Below are 20,313 nucleotides of genomic sequence, written 5' to 3'. Positions count from 1 at the left end.
GGGGACTGACATAAGACATCCATCTATCCCCAGCTCCTTCCCTTACCCTGGAGGTGAGCTCTCTTGGGCCTGCTGATTCATATAATGATAGTGTCTATTTTTCTCCACATGGGTCTGGAGAAATAGAGAGATTAAGCTATAAGGAAAGATTCGGTTGAGGAGCTTCAATGCCTTTCTCAGCATTTCCTTGGCAAGCACCATGTGGCCCATATTGAAACAGACCTACAGAGAAAAGGAGGGAGAAGAAAGGGAAAGCAATGATGTAGAACTTGGTTGGGATGTTCCAACAACACATACTTTGGAATTCTTTTCCCAGAAAGGTGATTTATGGCTTAGGAATAAAATCCCCTGTGCTTGGCACAATGTTTATTGAATATGTGCATGGAAGGATGGTTGAGTGACTAGGATTTGGCATCTTTGTTGTAGATCATCTAATGCTGAGAACATGTTTACCCATTCAAGTCTACTTTTGGAGGTTGGTAGGATGAAACTGGAGGGGATTATGCTAAGCAAGATTAGTCAGAAGGAGAAAGATAAATACAGGATGGTTTCACTGATTGTGGAATAGAGAAACAAGAGTGAGACTTAAACCAAACCAAAACCAAATCTAGAAATCTGACTGTAAAACTGAGGGTGGAGAGCAAAGTGTGGAAGGGCCCCAATGGACATGGTGGAGGACGATGGGTGCCTTGGTAGGTGTGGTGTGGTGTGGTATGTGGTGAGTTGTGATTCTATACCTCTCAATCATATACAGTGTTGTAGACCAATGTCACCTCAATTAAAAAATATTTCATAATGATGTCAACAGAGAAGGCAGGGATGATCTTGCTGCTGGCAAATGGCAGTGGGGAGGTTTGAGTCCAGGGGTTGGGGTTCTGAAGACTGGGGCAGGAGCTAGAGCAGGGGATGGGAGAAGGATGTAGAAAGTCGAGGGATGACTTTTTCTATGGAAAGCCCCAATGCAAATAACAAATGAATCATGTTTTAATGGTTTCTTACCTGACCTTTGAGGCTGTAAAATGTGGCAAACTCAAAGGTCTCACTCCAAGATTTTCTCCTCTTGAGAGTTTTCAGCAATTTCTCTCCTTCATTCAAATACATATATGCCTGCAACCAGCACAAGGAGCAGAACGTGGGAGTCAGGAGGAATCCAGCCTAAAAGGGACCACACCCCCAGGCTCTACTGTAGGAAGAGAAACAGGAAGAAGGAGCTGTTCCAGATCCCACCACTACTCACCATATCCCTACCCACTCCCCTCTCCCTTCATCTCCTGATTAAAATGGACTTCCTCCAAGCTCTGGACTGGGTTTGGATGGGTAACTCTCCCACTGAAGAAATAGGCAGTCTTCATGTCCATCTTTGTCCACTGCGCTATCACTCTAGAAATGAATCTAGAAATCTCCCCCTTTCCTCAAGTTGTCACATAAGTCACCTTACCTGAAGCCCCCCATCCCAGGTCATGTCCTCCTTTGACTCATTCCATTCCCAACTTCCCTATTTCCAACAATATCCCCACTGCCCTGGAAATCATCCACATCTCTGTGAGAAACTGGTCTCTGTCAGAAACCTCTGGAATGGGTTATGAACCACCCCCATTTCCTGAGCCAGGGTCATCTGTGAGAGGTAGAAGAAGAAGGTGAGACCTTGAGTTACTCTCCTCTTCATCTTTAACCTCCTACAACATGGCTAGACAGGAAAATCTTGGCACAGTAAACATCAAGGCAAGGTCAGACTTGAAGTGTGACACAATATCCCCGAGTCACATGCCACTGAAGAGGAAGGGGTGGGAGGCAGAAGAGGGAGATATGAACTCTGGCCCTACTAGATTTTTTTTTTTTTTAAGATTTATTTATTTATTTATACAAGCACTGGGTACAGTCAGAAGTGCGGGAGGGTGAGAGAATCCACCAGAGCCAGAGGGGAGAGCAGAGCAGGCAGACTGACGAAGTACACTACTGAGGGGAGCAGCGGGTGGCAGGAGAGGTCTGCATGCCATGTGGGACCCTCGCCCAGTGGCCGGGGATCGAACTGGTGCTGCAGAGGCTGTGGGCAGCTTTGCAACCCAGCGCTCAACCGCTGCGCCACCGGGGAGACCCCCTATTAGATTTTTTTATTGGCAGAGTTAAAAATGGCACATTCTAAGACCTTGTCTAGGGTTCTGTTTCAATCATCATCTTCCTGAGCCTTTACCACTCCCTGCAGAGTGAAATGGGGTTATACTCTGGTTTATCACATTGGCCCCCTAGGGCTCTCTAAGCCTTCTTCTGGGACCCACTGGTCATATTCCCCGCTTCTCCAATTGTGTTTATCTACTATGCACAGGAGACTTTCATTCTTAAGATAGATAAATTGACCCTTGAACAATACAAGTGTTAGGGATACCCGAGCAGTTAAAAAAATCTATGTATAACTTATATCTCTCCCAAAACTTAACTACTAATGGCCTGCTGCTAAATTAAAGACTTACCAATAATATCAACAGTAGGCAGAATATTTGTATGTTATACGATGTATTCTTATAGTAAAGTGCTGGAGAAATGAAATGTTATTAAGAAAATTGTAAGAGAGAGAGAAATCTGGGAATATTGAGGTCCTGAAATATCTAGTCAAGAAACCTATTTAGCTTATTCAGCTCAGTGCTTCCCCACTTAACAATGAATGCTTTTTTTTTTTTTCATTTTAGGTATCAAGTCTCTTTTCTAGGGACATATTGCTCTGCAAACTTATTTTACAAACTTATTATCCTAAAGATGCTCTCACTAGTGCTTCTTTGGTGGTCTAAAACATGTTTGATAGTCAAGCAGCAAATGCATATGGTCCAAATTGGGTGAGCCTTTTTGGGGATCACAACATTAAAAACAGATTTCACCCTATTTAGAGACCAACAGGTGTTATGCTCACAGGTATTTGCAGAGGACAGAAGACAAATGCCACCAGGCCATCACTGAGAAAAACTGCTGAAACTGAAGTGTCAAGGCCAAGAGTCATCTACATCATTTGGGAATGAGGTATGACCTCTCTCCTCCCAACCTCACCTCTCATACAAGTAGATAATTCATGGCAAATTTCTTAAAGTGACAATATTTTAAATGATGTGTGATGCTAGCTGCAATCTATTCTAACTTTCTTTCCTCCACCTCAGTTCATGTTACCTCTAAGCAATGCGATTTTCAAAGGTATTGTCAGGAATGGAGATCTGAGTGGAGATCAGGACTCTGTGGTCTGTGAGTTGTCTCCAGGGTAGAACAGCTCTAGAGAAAAACAACTTACCATATAACTATCACCCAGGATGAGGTATGCAGATGCAATTTCTAGGAAGTAATATAAGGCTTTGTTGTTTTCTCCCAAAGCCAGAAAATGGTGGGCTAGAGGCAGGATGACAATCTCTAGAATCTCCTCACACTGACACGATTCCAGAGGGATGATATCTTCCTCAGATAGCTTCATCCTTATTATAGTGAAGTCCAAGAAACTCAAAATCTTTTCTCTGATTTCTTCAGAACTGTCCAAATGCAGAAGTAAATAGTAGTAATAACTTGTAGACACTGTCTGATTTTGACATGAAATATCTTTTAAAACTTTATTATCTTTAGTAAAAGAGCTGGATAATGGCATAGATACTACCGACCAAACTCACCAGGCACACCCCCAACTTTTCCCCCACTGTATCTAAAAGATCAAAGTATTGAGCAAACCAATGATTCTAAAACTCTTCTGTATCTAATGACAATGGTTTATACTCTACATCTGAAACAATGATCTATGCCTGTACCTGAAATTTTCAGGAAATATGTCAAATTTCTTTGGAATCCCTATTTTGAAAGAGGTGATCTCTTCTTCCACTAGAAAATAAACAAATAAATGAGTTGTGTGGGTCATGGAAATGGTCCATGTGCCAGAGATGTCTGGTGTCCACCAAAGACTGAAAAAGATAGACAACTTGAATTTAAAATCTTCAGTATCCAGACATCAATAGTTTAGAAAGTTCTATAAAAATCTTATCACACACACACAAACACATACTGAGACACTTCTCTACTCAGGAAAAAGGAAGTTCAGGGGTGATGAGCAGAGCATGAGCTTGGGGATAAGATTGACATGAGATGTAATAAAATCCGTCACTCGTTCTGTGGCAGTGGACAAGTTACATAACCTTCCAGAATCTCAATTTTCTTGTCTATAAAATGAAAATAATCTTCCACCTGGAGGGTTAATGTGAAAAGCAAATGAGAATGCATGTAATATGGAGAACAAATGAGACAAATATGTATTTTGTACCTACTACGTGCTAGGCACTTCACATAAATTTTCTCCCATTTTTAAATATCCCTATAATACAGGAGGGCTCTCTGCTTGCCCAACTAGATTTAGCCCATAATCACTGAGGTCCTCTGCTTGACCATCTAGCCCATGGGGTCTCCCTGATCTCCCCAATGAGGGCTGGGGTTGGTATTATTGCCCTACACCTGACATCCATTATACCTGTAGGAACTGAGCTCCCGGGCCTCTGCACCCCTTGAATCCTCTACTCTGTTTTCTCAGATCACATGTATGTTTCTGTTCTTTTTTTTTTCTTTTTTTAAATGTTTTATAATTTATTTATTTATTTATTTATTTTTTCGAGTCAGGGTCTCGCTATGTTGCCCAGGCTGGAGTGCAGTGGCTATTCACAGGCGTGATCCCACTACTGATCAGCACGGGAGTTTTGACCTGCTCGGTTTCCGACCTGGGCCGGTTCACCCCTCCTTAGGCAACCTGGTGGTCCCCCGCTCCCGGGAGGTCACCATATTGATGCCGAACTTAGTGCGGACACCCGATCGGCATAGCGCACTGCAGCCCAGAACTCCTGGACTCAAGCGATCCTCCTGCCTCTGCCTCCCTAGTAGCTGGGACTACAGGCGCGCGCCACCACGCCGGGCTGTTTCTGTTCTTGTTGGTAACTTTTTAACCCTTATTTCTCAGAGGATCTTGAATCCCTGCCCTGGACTCAAGTCCTCTTTTCTGGAGCCCTCACTTGCTTAGCCCTAGCTAATTCTCTTCCACTCCTGTTCTTTTCCTGAGAAAACCTTGTTTCAAACTAAGGAGACTGACAAAGCAACACTGTTCTAGTCCATGAGAAGCACTCCTTTGGGGAGCTTGCTCTTTCTCCCACTTTATCACTTCAGATTCCATTCCCAACCTCTTGGATTCCATCCCTTGTTGTGAATGAAGCTGGATCTTTATAATCCCTTTCGACATTTTAATTTGATCTCTGGGTCACAACCTACATCACCAGAGTCCTTATCCCCAAGCCCTCTCTGCCAGTGGCACAGTGAAATTGGTTCTGCTGGACTCAGTTACTCACATATTCCCCAACTCTTCCCATCCCCCACTCTGCTGAAGTCTCATCATTGGTTGTGCCCCAGCCTCAGATCTAGACCATCCCTCTAGGTCTAATCTCCATGTCCCCAGGAATAGTTAAGACTAATTAGAATGATGTTCATTTACATTGAAATTCATGGGACTTAGCCATCTTCCGGATGGTATTCAAGTCCAAAGCGTTGAGCCGAATGTCCACCGTGAAGTGGTGATAGGGAATGAAGTCCCCACTCCGGCAGTGGTCACATCTGTGGGCATCTTCTTCTAAGAAGCGGGCACATTTCAAGTGCATGGCTTTCTTTTGGTCCTTCAGCCACAGCTCATAAGCTGTCTTCTGCATCATGGGTCTGCAGAATCGAATGATGTGACACTCAATCACTTCGCTTTCCAGTTCAAGAAGCTCTTCGCTTGCACTGTGAGCTAGAGAGAGCAGAAAGGGTTTTCAGCTAAGCAGTGGACAATGAGTCAATTCCTAATATTTACTTGCAATCAGTTCTTAATATCAGTGCAATGTAGATGCGCCTTTACTTTGTTTTTGCATAGAAGAACTGGAGTGTAGGCCTGAGGTGCAGTGGTGAGAGGATTCACTAGAGACAGTGGGGAGCAGAGCAGGTGGAGCTACTGAAATACACTGTTAAGGGGAACAGCAGGTGAGACAGGAGAGGTCTGCTGTGCTATACGTGGGTTAGTTCCCGGGCCGGGGATTGAACCTGGCATTGATAGCTCTGAGACTTGATGGCCCCTACACCACCAGAGAGGCCCTAGATGTGCCTTCAACTAAGATGCAGTATGGGTCTCTTCCAGCTTTACTCACCCATGCCAGCAGTGGGCTTCAGGAACTGGGAGCGACAGTTGACCTCAAATGAGGGTGGATTCTGTCGTAGGGCCATTCGGAGCTCCTTGCCACTCCGGAAACAGTCAAAGACATTGGATTTTACTAGGGTTGCCAGGGCAGTGATCATCATCTTCATGTTCCAACAAGGGAGAACCTCAAACAGCAGCTCTGTAGTAAATATCTGGCCAATGATGGCTGCACATCTCACCAGCATCTGGTGGGAAAGGCTCATACTATCCAACTGGACCAGAGAGATTTCTGCAAATGCAAAGCCACACAGTAGGGAAACTAGTCATTCCAGATATGGACAACTACCCTGCATTACTGTTCTTGTTTATAGAAACCTAGCCAAGCTAAGCTAAAGGAAATATTTGCTTATACACAACTTCAGAGATGGCATTTGTGCTGGGAGTTCAAAAGATGCAGATGCTGTGGTCTAAAGCTATACATGACATAATGGCCACACAAAAATCAGATGGGTTTCAAGGGGTTCTGATGTTCTGTTAAAGTGTGACAAGAGTGTGTAAGAAGAAGAGAGGTCATGGTGAATCTGACCTCAGGTCATGGTATGACCTGACACCCCTATTCTATGTTGACTTAGCCACCTGGCTCTTCCCCATCTTCCTTACTGACTATTCTTTTTCCCAGAACCTCCCAGCAATAAGGCTCTTCTCTCTCTGCCCCAGAGAATCATTTATTCTTGTGACAATCCATTGCCATCTGTAGGCTCATGGCCAAGTGTTGGTGTTCTTAGCTCCAATCAAAATGTCTCGCCGAAGCTCAACTATCATTGCTCATGTGGCTTCCTGAACATCTTGACCAGGAAGACCTCACACTTATGAGCAACAAAATGTGTATTTCTCAACTTGCCCACACCACACTGTAGAAACCAAGATAATCCACCTTCCTACTTTAGTAGACACTGTGACTAAAATGCAAACGGTGCTGCTTTGAAGGGTGAGAACCTTGAGGTATATCTACATCATCCTAAACATTTGAATATTTATAGATGGCATGGAATTGGATTTAACTCATAGTAGAACATTGCTTGAAAGTTACTTTTCTTTAGAAGAATCACAATGTATCTCTGATAAAAATTCCCATATTTGTCACTTGTTAGGAAAGTAGATGGCAGAAAATCAGCATTAGATTTTCTCTCTCACTGTTTGGTTTCTATTTAATTAAGAAAGTACTATACCTTGTTCTTTATGCAGCTTAACAAAACTTTGTTCAAATCAGATTCCAGAACATGCACAGTGGGAAGTGGGTCCTAATTAGAAACCAAGATCCCACAAGGCTGACATGGAGCCTTCCCACAGCCCTGGCTGACACCATCATCTATTACTATCTTCCCTTCTTCTTTTTATTTATTTTATTTAATTTTCTTTATTTAATTTTTTTTTTATATAATTCTTACATCATTTTCCATCTTTGTATTCATTTTCATTTTTGGTTATATTCCCCATACAATTGCACCCTCCCTTATTTTGACTCTAGTTCTTCCTCTTCCTGTCTCTCCCTAATATCCACCCCCCGCCCCCGCCCAGTGTATCTCTGGTTTATAGTTGCTTGTTGATTTTGATGATTATTTTTCACTGATTAGTCTTTTTCCTGGTCTCTTATTTAGGTTTTCTAAATTCCTGCTATGAATGAGACCCCCTTCTTCTTTTTAGAAAGTAATCCTTGACAGAGCATAACAGGAATCTAAGTACTGGGAAATGAATACCAGGTTGGGTTTTCTTTACCTTTCAGTGATGCTGGTGGTGACAAGTTTTTCAATCTGACACCTCTAACAAGGTTACAGACTTCATTTTTTTCCTCATTATTGAGAGTAAGTACTCTTAATTCCTCACTTGGATTAGCAAAGTTTTCTATGGGGAAATAAAAGGGAAGAAGCACTGAGAGGCTATCCTGTTGTCATACCCAATTTTCCAATCAGCTGGAGATGGAGCTCATGGGACAAAGAGCAGGCAGAGATTTGCTTACCAACCCTTCTGGTGCACTGTCTTTTAAGTAAACCTGATTGTGAAAATCTAAATTTACTCAAAAATTTTTTGCCTCCCCTACCTTCCCCAAAAGGATTGGTAATAATTATTGGATGTATTCCATAGTATATGCAGCTTAACAAAAATTTGTTTCAAACATTATGAGGATGTGTCATAGTATATAGTAACATGAACTTGCATGCATGATCAATAACTACAGTCAGATGCAAAAAAAGTCCTGTGGGGCACTGTACTTTATTTAAAACATGGTTATAATCAGAAAAAGATGTTAAAATGGTGAGCTTAAATAGTAAGCTCCCCAATAGTTTTGTCTCCTGGTACTCCAAAATGCATCACTTATTTATCCCCCAGTCATTCATGTAAACTTGAGTTGCAGACACTGTGATAGATGATAAAGAACTATGTAGGGGCCTCCCTGGTGGTACAAGGTTAAGCACAGCACTGTGAAGCTATTCACAGCCTCTACATCACAAGTTAGATCCCCCCGGCCAGCCAGGGAGCAACCCACATAGCGTAGCACACCTCTCCTGTCTCGCCCGCTGCTCCCCTCAGCAGCGTATTTCAGTCAGTCTGCCTGTTCTGTTTCCCATTCTGTTTCTGGTGAATCCTCTCACCCCTGCACCTCTGGCCAGAACTGCACCCCAGTTCTTATGTCCATAAATAAATCTTTTTTAAAAAAAGAAATATGTAGGTGATCATAACTAAGTTCCTGAATGTCCTTGAGAGATAAGTTGTATACACAATGAGCTAGACTTCAAGGCAGCATATGTCCCACACAGGTAGGCACAAACTGCAGGTGTCAGAGAATTCCCATCAATTTAGTACATAATTATGAAGGATTCTTTATGCTCCACTGACTGTGAAAGCTATAAACATGGTTAATGCATCCAGCCCTCAAGGAGCTTCAAATCTCTGGAGACAGATATTTGAGTAACTAATCATATTACTAGGAAGAGTGACTGAAGAACTGAAGAGCAAAGAGTTTTTGTGGGAAGAAGGAATAATTAATTCAAATTTGGTGGACCCAGAAGGACTTCATGGAAGAGGAAGCATTTTGATGTAATCTTGAACGATGAAGAGATATTCCAAGCGGAAAATAGAGGGGGTGATCAATACAAAGGTATAGAAGCCACAGAGACTTTACACGTTAGGGAGTTAGAAGGAGACTGGTGTAGTTAAACTATAGAATATGGAGCACTGCTCTGGAAGATGTATTTGGAGCGATAGTTTGGGAGAGCAATATATAGTTTAGACTTTATTTCATAGACAGTGAAAAAATACCACAGGTTTCTGAAGAGAGGATAGTAATAATCCTATTTCCTATTTCTAGGAAAGTAACACTGGAAGCAGAATTTAGAAAAGGCAAGGGACTGGGAGAGGGAAGATTGTGTAAGAAGGTACAACAATGGAGTAGTAAGAAGTGTTGATTGGATAGGACTAGGTGAGTGGTACTGCAAGGAATACCGAGAATGTTGAGTAAAGGGGGGCTAGGCAAGACAGTGATGGAGGTAAGAGACATAAGTGCTGCCATCCTCAGGCTGGGAGGTACAGGGAGAGACACAGATAGTCCAATAAGCAATTGGAATAATGGGTCTGGAATGAAGAGGTTGTGGTTGAATCTCTTTTTCTCTCTCACTCTCTCTCTCTCTCTTACACACACACACACACACACACACACAGAGGCCAGGGATTAGATGAGTAAATGAAAACAACAAAGGAGAAAGTGCTGAGTTAGCAAACAATAGGGGTTAAGGATGGAATTAGAAGAAAGTACTCAAGGGAGGAGTAGACCCAGGTAGAGAAACCAAGCTGAGGACTGGTCAGAGACTTAAGGAGAGGGGTGGGAATAGGAATAGTTCTGGATTAGGGAAGCCAAGTGAAAGTCACATACTAAAAAGAGAACCGTCACATACTAAAAAGAGAACCGTGTGTGTGTGTGTATGTGTGTGTGTGTTTGGTGTTTGTGTGTGTGTTGGAGTCAGGAGAGTGAGAATCAAGGCCATGACTTGTTCCATGCTTTTGTATGCTTTTTTATTTTCTTTTCCAGGACCTAGCTATCAATCAACAATAACTTTAATTACTCAGCCAATAATACTAACTGAACACCCACGGCACTAAACTTTGTTCTAGGATGAGAGACTGAGGAGCATTAAGATTCCTTACCTCCCAGAGCTTACATTCTAACATTGGGAGACCGACAACCAACAGCAGATAAATAGATAATAGGAAAATCTCACAACGTGATTGAGTTGTGTGAGAATAAACACGGTGATAGAAAAATAATATGAAGGTAGAGCCGAGGCCTTCTTGTAGAGTATGGTCAGGTCAAAGAAAGTGGCTCTGATGAGGAAATACCTCACCTAGGAGGGAAGGAGCCAGCAGCATGAAACACCTGCTAAAAGGACACAGCCCTATGGCAGAAAGGAGCCGTGTGTGTAGGAGCAGGTGGTGGCAGTGTGGCTGTAGCATGTTTTGCGGCACCTGTGAAGTCAGAGAGGGGCGTGGAAGCCCTATCTTGTGGGGATTTCCAGTTCTAGCTGGGAGTTTGGATTGTATTGTAAACTCAGTGGAAAGTTTTTTTGGATTTTTCTTAATGTTTGTTTCAGAAAGTTTAAAGCTTACCAAAGTTAAGAATAACAGTGTATTCCTCATTCAAACTTACCTACTGTAAATAATTTGCCCCATTTGTTTTATACTTTGTGCTCTGTGTTCACATATTTTCTGAAGTGTTTGAGTCTAAGTTGCATAATTCATGCCCCTTTACCCCCAAATACTTTACTCTGTATTTCTTAAGAATACCAACATTCTCTTATATAACTTGAGTACACTTAACCATCTTCAGAAAATTCAATATTGATGCAATAATCCCTATCTATATTCCAATTTTGTCCATTGAATTAACATTGTCCTTTAACATTCCTTTTTCTCCTAACGTATGATTTGTCTGCGATCACGTGTTGCATTTAGATATTTTTATTTGGGAGTGAAATACATATAACCTACAATTAACCATTATAATATTTACAACTTAAAAGCATCCAGTGCATTCACAAAATTGTGCAGCCAGCACCTCTCTAGTTTCACATTTCTTTTCACCACCCCAGAAGACACAGAAGAATTATAATCAGGGGATTCATCTGATGGTTTTCAAAAGATCTCATAACAGACACTAAGTAAATATTTGTTGAGTAAACAAACAAATGAATATATGGAATGAAGCAATATTATTGTTCTGCAGTTTTGTTTACATTTACATATTTCTTCCACTAATTCATGGACTAACATGTTATTGTAATGGAGCTATCTATTTTAAAAATAATGTTCATAGCAGTCATTGTCCAGTACCATTGGCTAGGGAAAGCTTTCTGTTTTTGAAATCATGATTGTCCAAAGTGAAAAAAAAATCTTTCCAAAAAAAACAAGCTTAATTCTCTCATTATTAAAAAAAGAAACAAATCGGGCCTCCCTGGTGGTGCAGCGGTTGAGAGCTGGGTTGTGAAGCTGCCCACAGCCTCTGCAGTGCCAGTTCGATCCCCGGCTGCTCCCCGGCCACCGGAGGAGGGTCCCACATGGCGCGCAGACCTCTCCTGCCGCCCGCTGCTCCCCTTAGCAGTGTACTTCGGTCCTTCTGCCTGTTCTGTTCCCCTCTCTGGCTCTGGTGAATTCTCTCACCCTCCCGCGCTTCTGACTATACCCAGTGCTTGTATAAATAAATAAATAAATCTTTAAAAAAAAAAAAAAAGAAACAAATCCTCTACTCAGACCCTGCTCTTCTCTCAGGCCACCATCCATCTCATTTCTCCTAAATGTGACCCTGCTGCCCTTGGGTCCTGCAGACATATACAGACGCAGCTACAGACTGAAACACAGGTCATGGAGGAATATGGGCATCCCAACTTCATTCATTCACTCAGGAAACAAGGGCATTTTCAGGAAGCAAGAGGAATTTTTATATGTGAAATTTTCCTCCTTGTCACCCTCAGGTGACAATTTTCTACCCTGCATAGAAAACCATCAATGTGAGTGCCTTTTTCACACTTCAGCACAATGCTGATCTTGTGTCTACATGCTCACCCTTGAATTTAGTCTCAAAGGGAAAAAGGTTTTATTCTGTAGGCTTAGTGATGTTAATGTGCGCAGTGCCTATTGCTGCCAAAGCACCATCATTTAATTGAGTCACAAAATAGTGAAGAGACTTCCACTTCCAGGAAGATGGAAATCTTCCCCTATGACTCCCAGGAGTTACAACTAAAAATCCTGCCATTACATATAAAACAAGCCTAAGGAGATGTGGTAGGAGGAGAGGAGGCAGACGGGTAGGGACCGCTGGATCCAAGGAACAAGATGGCAGTGTGTCTCTTGGGTTTTTTTTTTGCCTCATACCCCAGACTTGGAACTGAAGCACCTGGCAAGCCAGGAACAACTCAAATTGCAAACAAAAGCCTACTGCATGCAAAGGGTCAGGAAGTCCCACAATCACTGATTTTGAGGAAACCGTGCCTCTGCAGAATCCTATATTCAGCAAAAGTATCCTTTAGGATGAAAGGAAAATCAAGCTATTCTTAGCTAATGAGAAACTAAGAGAACTGGTACTAGTAACCTACTCTTAAAGAGTAACTTAAGGGTATCCTCTAAACAGAAGAAAACAATAAAAAAGAAACCTTGGAACATCAAGAAAGAATGAACACAGTAAGTGAAAATATGGTTAAAGGCAGTTAAATATACTAAATTTCCCTTCTCCTGAGTTTTAAAACTTGTGTTTGCAATCGAAGCAAAAATTATAACTCCTGATACAGTCCTAAATGTATACAGACAAAATGTGTTTAGACAATTATAAACAATAGAGGGTAAAGATATAAAAATAGATAAGACTTTTAAACTTTAATTGAAGTGGCAAAAAGTGGACAATAATAAGTTATGTATATATAGTGCTATATACCTTTGTAAAACTGCTAAAAAATGTTATACCTCTATACTACTACTAAAAAGAGATATGCTCAAAAATACTATATCTATAGCATATCTATGTAGAGAGAGATCAAAAATAGAATATTAAAGAATGTTGAAATAACTCAATGGAAAGTAGGAGAAATGAAAATTTGAGGCATGAAAAACAAACCATGGTAAAATGGCATATTTAACATATCAGTAATTGCATTAAATGTCTGTATATACCAATTAAAGACAAAAATCATCAGAATGGATTTGAAGCATGACTCAACTATAAGAACTAGGGAGATTCAAATGTAATGAAATGAATGAACTAGGGAGATTATAATGAACTAGGGAGATTGAAAGAAAAGAATGGAAAAAGATATGCCATGCAATTATTAACCAAAAGAAAACAGAACTAGCTATGTTAATATGATGCAAAATGGACTTTGGAGCAAAGAAAGTTACCAGAGACAAAGAGGAATGCCATATAATGATAAAAACATCAACACACCAAGAAAAATAACATTCCTAAATGTTTATGCAACAGAAAACAGAGTTACAAAATATGTGAAATAAAATCTGTTAGAATTGAAAGAATAGGTCATGTCCACAATTATAATTATTTCAATCTTCCTCTCAGCAAATGATAGAATAACTTAAACAGGAAATTAATCCAGAATATAGAATAATTCACTAACACATCAACCAACAGGATCCACTCAACGTTTTTATAACATTCTACCAATAAAAGTAGAATACACATTACTTTCAAGCACCTACATAACATTGACCAACACAGACCATGTCCTGAGCCATAAAACAAACAGCAACAAATTTAAAAGCATGGACACCATTCAGCATATGTTCCCCAATTCCAACGAAATTAAACTAGAAACCAGTAACATAAAGATAACAAGGATATCCTCAAATGCTTGGAAACTAACAGCATACGTCTAAATTATCTATGACAAAAGAAAAAAATCTCAAGGAAAATTAAAAAATCCACTAAACTGAATAAAAATGAAAATATCAAAATTTGTAAGATTGAGCTAATGTACTACTGAAAGGGAAATTTGTAGCACTAAAATGTGGGAGTTAGCAAGAAGAAGCATCTTGGGACCCCACTGTTGGTGCAAAGGTTAAGATGCAACCTATGAAGCACCCTCCACACCTCTGGCCTGTACCCCAACTCCTGTATGCATAAATGAATAAATCTTTAAAAAAAAAAGAAAGAAGTATCTCAAAACAATAATCTAAGCTCGCACCACCAAGTAGAGCAAACTGAAAGTCCAACCAAGCAAAAGGAATAGTAAGAGCAGAAGTCAATGCAGTTGAAAACAATAACAAGAGAAAATCAGTATAACAAAGAGCTGATTCTTTAGAAAGATCAAGATTGACAAATAGGTAACAAGGCTAATAAAAGAGAGAAAGAAAACACAAATTACCACTATCACAAATGAAATAGCAAATACGTTCCAGCGAAGTCTGTGACTGGTCCCCAAATATCAGCAATTAAATAGCAGAGATGGCATTGGCACTCTGGAGCCCTGACTTCAAGACCAAACTTTTCTCTTGATTGCATCTTTATAGCTCTCTTTTCATGGAAGAGATGATTATCTCTTAACTTTCCTGTTTCTCCTTTTTATCTAGACATAGCTTATTTTTATTTCTTTTTTGGAGGGTGGGCTAGCTTATGAATTTTTCTTCTTTCACTGCCAACTCTCCAGAAAAATATATAGTATCTCTACCACAAACATTCCCTCATAATTCACTTTAGCCTTAATCCTCTACATTCCAGTTTCTATTCTTACCCTATTCTCCAATCCCCACCCTTCACTAAAATTATTTTCCTAAAGATTCCAATATACCATCATTTCAGATTTCATTCTCACATATGTGTCTGCAGCATGAGAACCTTGTTAACAATTTACTTGGAAATAGTAATTTTACCTAAGGAAGATACATCCTCCACCCCCCACCCCCAGATACCACCTGAATCTCCCTTCAATAATGATTCCAGGTTTTAAGATGCTCTGTATTTTTTTTTTAAAAGATTTATTTATTTATTTATTTTATGTTTATTTATTTATTTATACAAGCACTGGGTACAGTCAGAAGCGCGGGAGGGTGAGAGAATTCACCAGAGCCAGAGCAGGGGGCAGAACAGGCAGAAGGACCGAAGTACACTGCTGAGGGGAGCAGCGGGTGGCAGGAGAGGTCTGTGCGCCATGCGGGACCCTCCTCCGGTGGCGGGGGAGTAGCCGGGGAGTGAACCGGCGCTGCAGAGGCTGCGGGCAGCTTCGCAACCCAGCGCTCAACCACTGCGCCACCGGGGAGGCCCATGCTCTGTATTTTTAAAAAATATTTATTTATTTATGCATACAAGAACTGGGGTACAGGCCAGAGGTGAGACGGGTGAGAGGATTCACCAGAGACAGAATAGGGAACAGAACAGACAGACTGACGGAAATACACTGCTGAAGGGAGCAGCAGGCGAGATAGGAGAGGTCTGCTGCGCCATGTGGGTAGCTCCCTGGCTGGCTGGGGATTGAATTTATGCTACAGAGGTTGCAGATAGCTTCACAGTGCTGTGCTTAACCTCTTGAGCCACTGGAGAGGCCCATCCCTGTGTTCTTTTATGACTATGTCAGCTATACATTCTTTCACCCAGTTCAGTGAGTCCAGGAAATGCTAAGTTCCCTCACAATCTGGACATCAGGTTCAATGTTCCTCCCCGAACCTTTGATCCACAGGAAGTCCCTGGATGACCGGTTCTTGCCACCCTCTGTGCAGAAGAACAGAGTGGAAAAGCCATCCCTTAGGGGACTTACTGAACAGGTTGGTCCAGGTGATATTTGTCTTTTCTTCATATTCCACTGGTTGGAAAACAAGTATCTTGTGGTGATGAAGGTTTTTAAGCAATTCTTCACAGTAAAATGGAATCCCGCAGCTTCCTTCCACCAGATACCTGTAAAGAAAATGAGGCAAACTGTTTACAACCAAGGAAACATTTTAGGAAAGAAACATTTGAGTGTTCTTAATCACTTGAAAGTAATCTCATTTCCCATTCACCACATTTTTTTTTCTATTTGTAGAGATTGCTTTTTTTCTTTTTCTTTCATTTGTTAATGACATAAAACATTTCCCTCACTGGCAGGTATTTGCTGTTTCATTTGTGATACTGGTAATTTGTGCTTTCTTTCTCTTTTTTATTAGTCTCATTGCTTATTTGTCAATCTTGATCTTTCTAAAGAATCCGCTCTTTGTTATGTTGATTTTCTCTTTTGTTTTTGTTTTCAATTGCATTGACTTCTGCTCTTATCATTGCCTTCCTTTTGCTTGCTTGGACTTTCAATTTGCTCTACATGGTGGTGGGAACTTACATTATTGTTCTGAGATGCTTCTTCTTTCTAACACCCACATTTGTGGCTTAGTATTTTTGTCAATATATCTTTGAATTAGATCCCTAGAACTTAGATTGTTAGATCAAAAGGTAAATGCACAACATACACACACACATACACACATATATACACGTACATAATAACATACATAATAAATATATATGATACATATACAGATACAAATATAAATATAGAGAGAGCATTCACTATAGACAGAGAGACCGAGACAAAGGGAGTAAATTACCAAATTTATGCCTGGAGTTATTTTAAATGTGACTCGGTCAAAGACATCTTTCTTTCAGGAACAAGGCAACCATCAGAAAGAATGGATGCACTCAGTGAAATAAGCCAGAAAGAAAAAAAAATATCATCGAATGGTTTCACTTACAGGAAGAATGTAGAGGAAACATATAAGGGATCAGGAAAAAAATAATCATAATAAATTAAAAATCAAAATCAACAGGCAACTATAAATCAGAGACATTCTGCAGGGGAGGAGGAGGGTAAGGGATCAAAATGGGTGGGAAGAGCACAAGGGGCTATGGTGATGGGACATGGGTGAATGGATGGTGGGAATTCCACAGGGACTACACCTGAGAGGAAAAAGCATACATTGTACAAGAACGATGTAAAATATATATATAATTTTTTTTTTTTTAAAAAAAGAAAGAATGGGGCCTCCCTGGTGGTGCAAGGGGTTAAGCACAGCACTATGAAGCATTACACAGCCTCTGCAGCATGAGTTCGATCCCTAGCCTGCCAGGGAGCAACCCACATGGCGCAGCAGACCTCTCCTGACTTACCCGTTGCTCCCCTCAGCAGTGTATTTCAGTCAATCTGCCTGTTCTGTTCCCCGCTCTGTCTCTGGTGAATCCTCTCTGGTGAACCCCACCCCCTGCACCTCTGGCCTATACCCCAGCTCTTGTATGCATAAATAAATAAAATCTTAAAAAAAGAAAGAATGGGGCAGGTTGCAAACTAGCAGCCAAAAAAGAGATTTGTCTGTGTTGTTAAGGAGACTGCTGTCAACCCTCCAGTAGAGGGAGCACTGAAGCTCAGGGAGCACCCAGCAGAGTCAGCTTTCAGCTGACAAAGGCAGAGAACACCACCCCCAGCTACAGTGCCTGTCTCGTCACCTAGTTTTGGTGTTGTTTTCAGTGTTAACCAGTTTGCCTTTTGTATCCTTGTCCATCACTACACCCTTAGTCCTTGTTAATTAAAGCGAGGCTAGCCATATCCAGTGTGATGAAAGAGAAACAGCATGGGTGTCACTAAGAGTCTACAAAGGGGCAATACAAGGAAAAGGTGGGCAGCACTCTTCCTACCAGGTGAGATGAATGAGCTTTTTGAAAGGAAGTTGCTAAGCCCACAAGACCAAAATAGGCTACTCACAAGTCCAGTTCTTTCGGGATTCCCTGGACATTGAGGTCCAGGCAAGCCTTGTTGCGAATGTCCTGAGGCTGCATAGGTCCAAGAGTGATGTAGGTGGTATTCCTATTCTTCATTATGGCACTGGCAGCTTCACAGGGGATGTTGACGAAGGGTGACAGGGACATGATGATGAAGATAGGGACAGTTCGAATAAGCTTCTCCATAAAGGCCCAGGAGGTGGTATCGACAAACTGGCTCTCATCGATGATGAAAATAATCCTCTCCTCTTTCACTGTCTGGACAAGGTAGAGAAACAAAGACACGTGCTGTAGGATTTATGGTTTTTATACATGTATTTGATGGGTATGCTTGGGCCATCATTGAGTTTGGTGCTAAGTTAAACTGTTTTTTCTGATAAGTTTTTCTTATCAATTTAGATTCCACTAACTTGGAATTTATGGGATTTTGGACAGAACTGTCTGAAATGTACTACTAAGATAGTAAATGTACTACTACAGATTTGTAAATATAATACAAATCTATAGTCTAGTCAGGGTTGCAGCCAGGTAAAAGCAGTCATTACATAAAAATGTGTTTACTACAGGGCCACCCCTGGTGGCGCAGACAGTTGAGCCACACGCTGTGAAACTTTCCACAGCCTCTGCAGTGCCAGTTTGATCCCAGCCGGCCGGCGAGAGTCCCACATGGCACGGCACACCTCTCCTGTCGCACCCGCTGCTCCCCTCAGCAGTATATTTCATCAGTCTGCTTGTTCTGTTCCCCTGGTTCTGGTGAATTCTCACCCTCCCATGCATCTGGCCTGTACCCTGGTTCTTGTATAAATAAATCTTAAAAAAAATGTATGTTTACTACAACTCATTTTAAACTATTGGCAGACAAAGATTTCCTGGAGATCTCTTCTTCACATATATGTGCAGCCAACATAGCTTCAGCACCTAACTACCCTGTGGGTTAGGTAGTGACTACGCAGTGTAGAACGGAATCTGATCTAGTCTTTGCCCTGTTGGCAGTTTATGCCATTCTAATCTGAACTCCAGTATATGTGACAGATCATATGGGCCACTTCTTGGGTAGACTAACCTTTCTTAACTAGCCTGAATTATTTATTCACTTATTAAGCATTTATTGTGCGTCTACCAGAGTAGGTGCTAATGTAGGTGCTGGGGATACAGTGTTAAACAAAATATAAAGCCAACATTTTAATGTTGACCGCTTGCATAATGGGTCCTAGCATTTCCATGATGTGAGGTGGCTAACTGGAAAATACCTTCCTCTCTTACTACTTGAAGCTACTCTTGACTCCCTCTAGTTCCCTTTAAGAAGATATTGGATTAACCCATTCTTTCTCTCCATGTTTTTAAAATCAAAAGCAGTGACGTTAGTTTAAAATGTCAAATTTCATAATACAACCACTAGGAAGTGCTATAATTTGCCTGTCACATATACATAACAAGCCTGCACTTACAGCCCTGTTCTAAGATAGCATTTCATTCTCCCTGTGAACATTTTAATTAATGGGGAGATTATTTTGTTTTTGACTGATACTTTAAAAATTTGAGGTGAAAATGTGAGTTTTAGTTGTTGGTAGCCTTGTCAGTGAATTATTTGTGAATTGAGGAGTGTAAAGCAGCAAACAAAAAAGGTATGAATTAATTAGTACATCATTGGTCCCAGTTTCTTCATATTTAATTTGTGGAGACTGAATTGAATTCTTTCTAATGTGAGTAAAAGCCAACATTTTCTGGGCACTTAGTGTGTCAGGCACTTTGAGATGCTCTTTACATAAATTAAATCATTTAATCCTCATAACACTCACAGGAGGCGGTGCTATGAATGTCTACTGAGAAAATTTAGGTACAGAAATGTTAAGTAACTTGCCAATGTCACACAATGATGGAAAGATTGTTGTCATAGACAACATCAAAGCATAGTTTAAGGAGTAGTTTCTGAACTAGGTTGTACATCAGAAACAACTGAGACATTTTTAAAACAAAGGCAACCAACAAAGATTCTTAGAACCAAACCCAGCCCTTTGAATCTTTAGGGCTAAAATTCATCACCTCAAAAATCCAATTTTTTTAAAAAGCTTGTTTGCAAACTTGTTATGCAAAAAGTCCAAAGTCTGACATTTAGGAAATGCTGACATTGCCTTGTATATTTGCCTGGAGGGGAGGAGGAGGCGGCTGTATTGGAAACTTAATGCATTGTTACACACTTGTATTGATCATTTACATGTGTTAGATATTCTACTGATCAATGATGATTAAGTGGCTCCTTGTCTTTAAAAAGCTCAATGTCCTGAGGGGAAGAGACAGGCATATAAGTCACAAATTGCAAGAGTGTGGTAAATATAATAAGAAATCTGTTTGCAGCTTTATAGAA

General features: G+C 40.8%; 1 protein-coding gene across 1 annotated transcript in view; it reads right to left on the bottom strand.

The window, feature by feature from the left end:
- The window catches only part of ADCY10 (adenylate cyclase 10), a gene marked incomplete at its 3' end in the record, with an annotated part of 66,559 nt that overhangs the window by 17,919 nt on the left and 28,327 nt on the right, over positions 1-20,313 (bottom strand). The window contains exons 16-24 of the mRNA XM_084250614.1: positions 17,932-18,206; positions 15,967-16,103; positions 7,940-8,065; positions 6,174-6,452; positions 5,489-5,779; positions 3,774-3,843; positions 3,272-3,503; positions 1,000-1,107; positions 47-222 (exon numbers count right to left, since the gene is read on the bottom strand). Of these exons, the coding sequence (XP_084106740.1) occupies positions 47-222; positions 1,000-1,107; positions 3,272-3,503; positions 3,774-3,843; positions 5,489-5,779; positions 6,174-6,452; positions 7,940-8,065; positions 15,967-16,103; positions 17,932-18,206 (1,694 nt within the window). The remainder of the gene's footprint in view (positions 1-46; positions 223-999; positions 1,108-3,271; positions 3,504-3,773; positions 3,844-5,488; positions 5,780-6,173; positions 6,453-7,939; positions 8,066-15,966; positions 16,104-17,931; positions 18,207-20,313) is intronic.

This window comes from Talpa europaea (assembly GCF_964194135.1).
Source record: "Talpa europaea genome assembly, chromosome: 12".
In the NCBI taxonomy this organism is placed as follows: Eukaryota; Metazoa; Chordata; class Mammalia; order Eulipotyphla; family Talpidae; genus Talpa; species Talpa europaea.
This window is presented reverse-complemented; position numbering and strand designations above follow the sequence as displayed.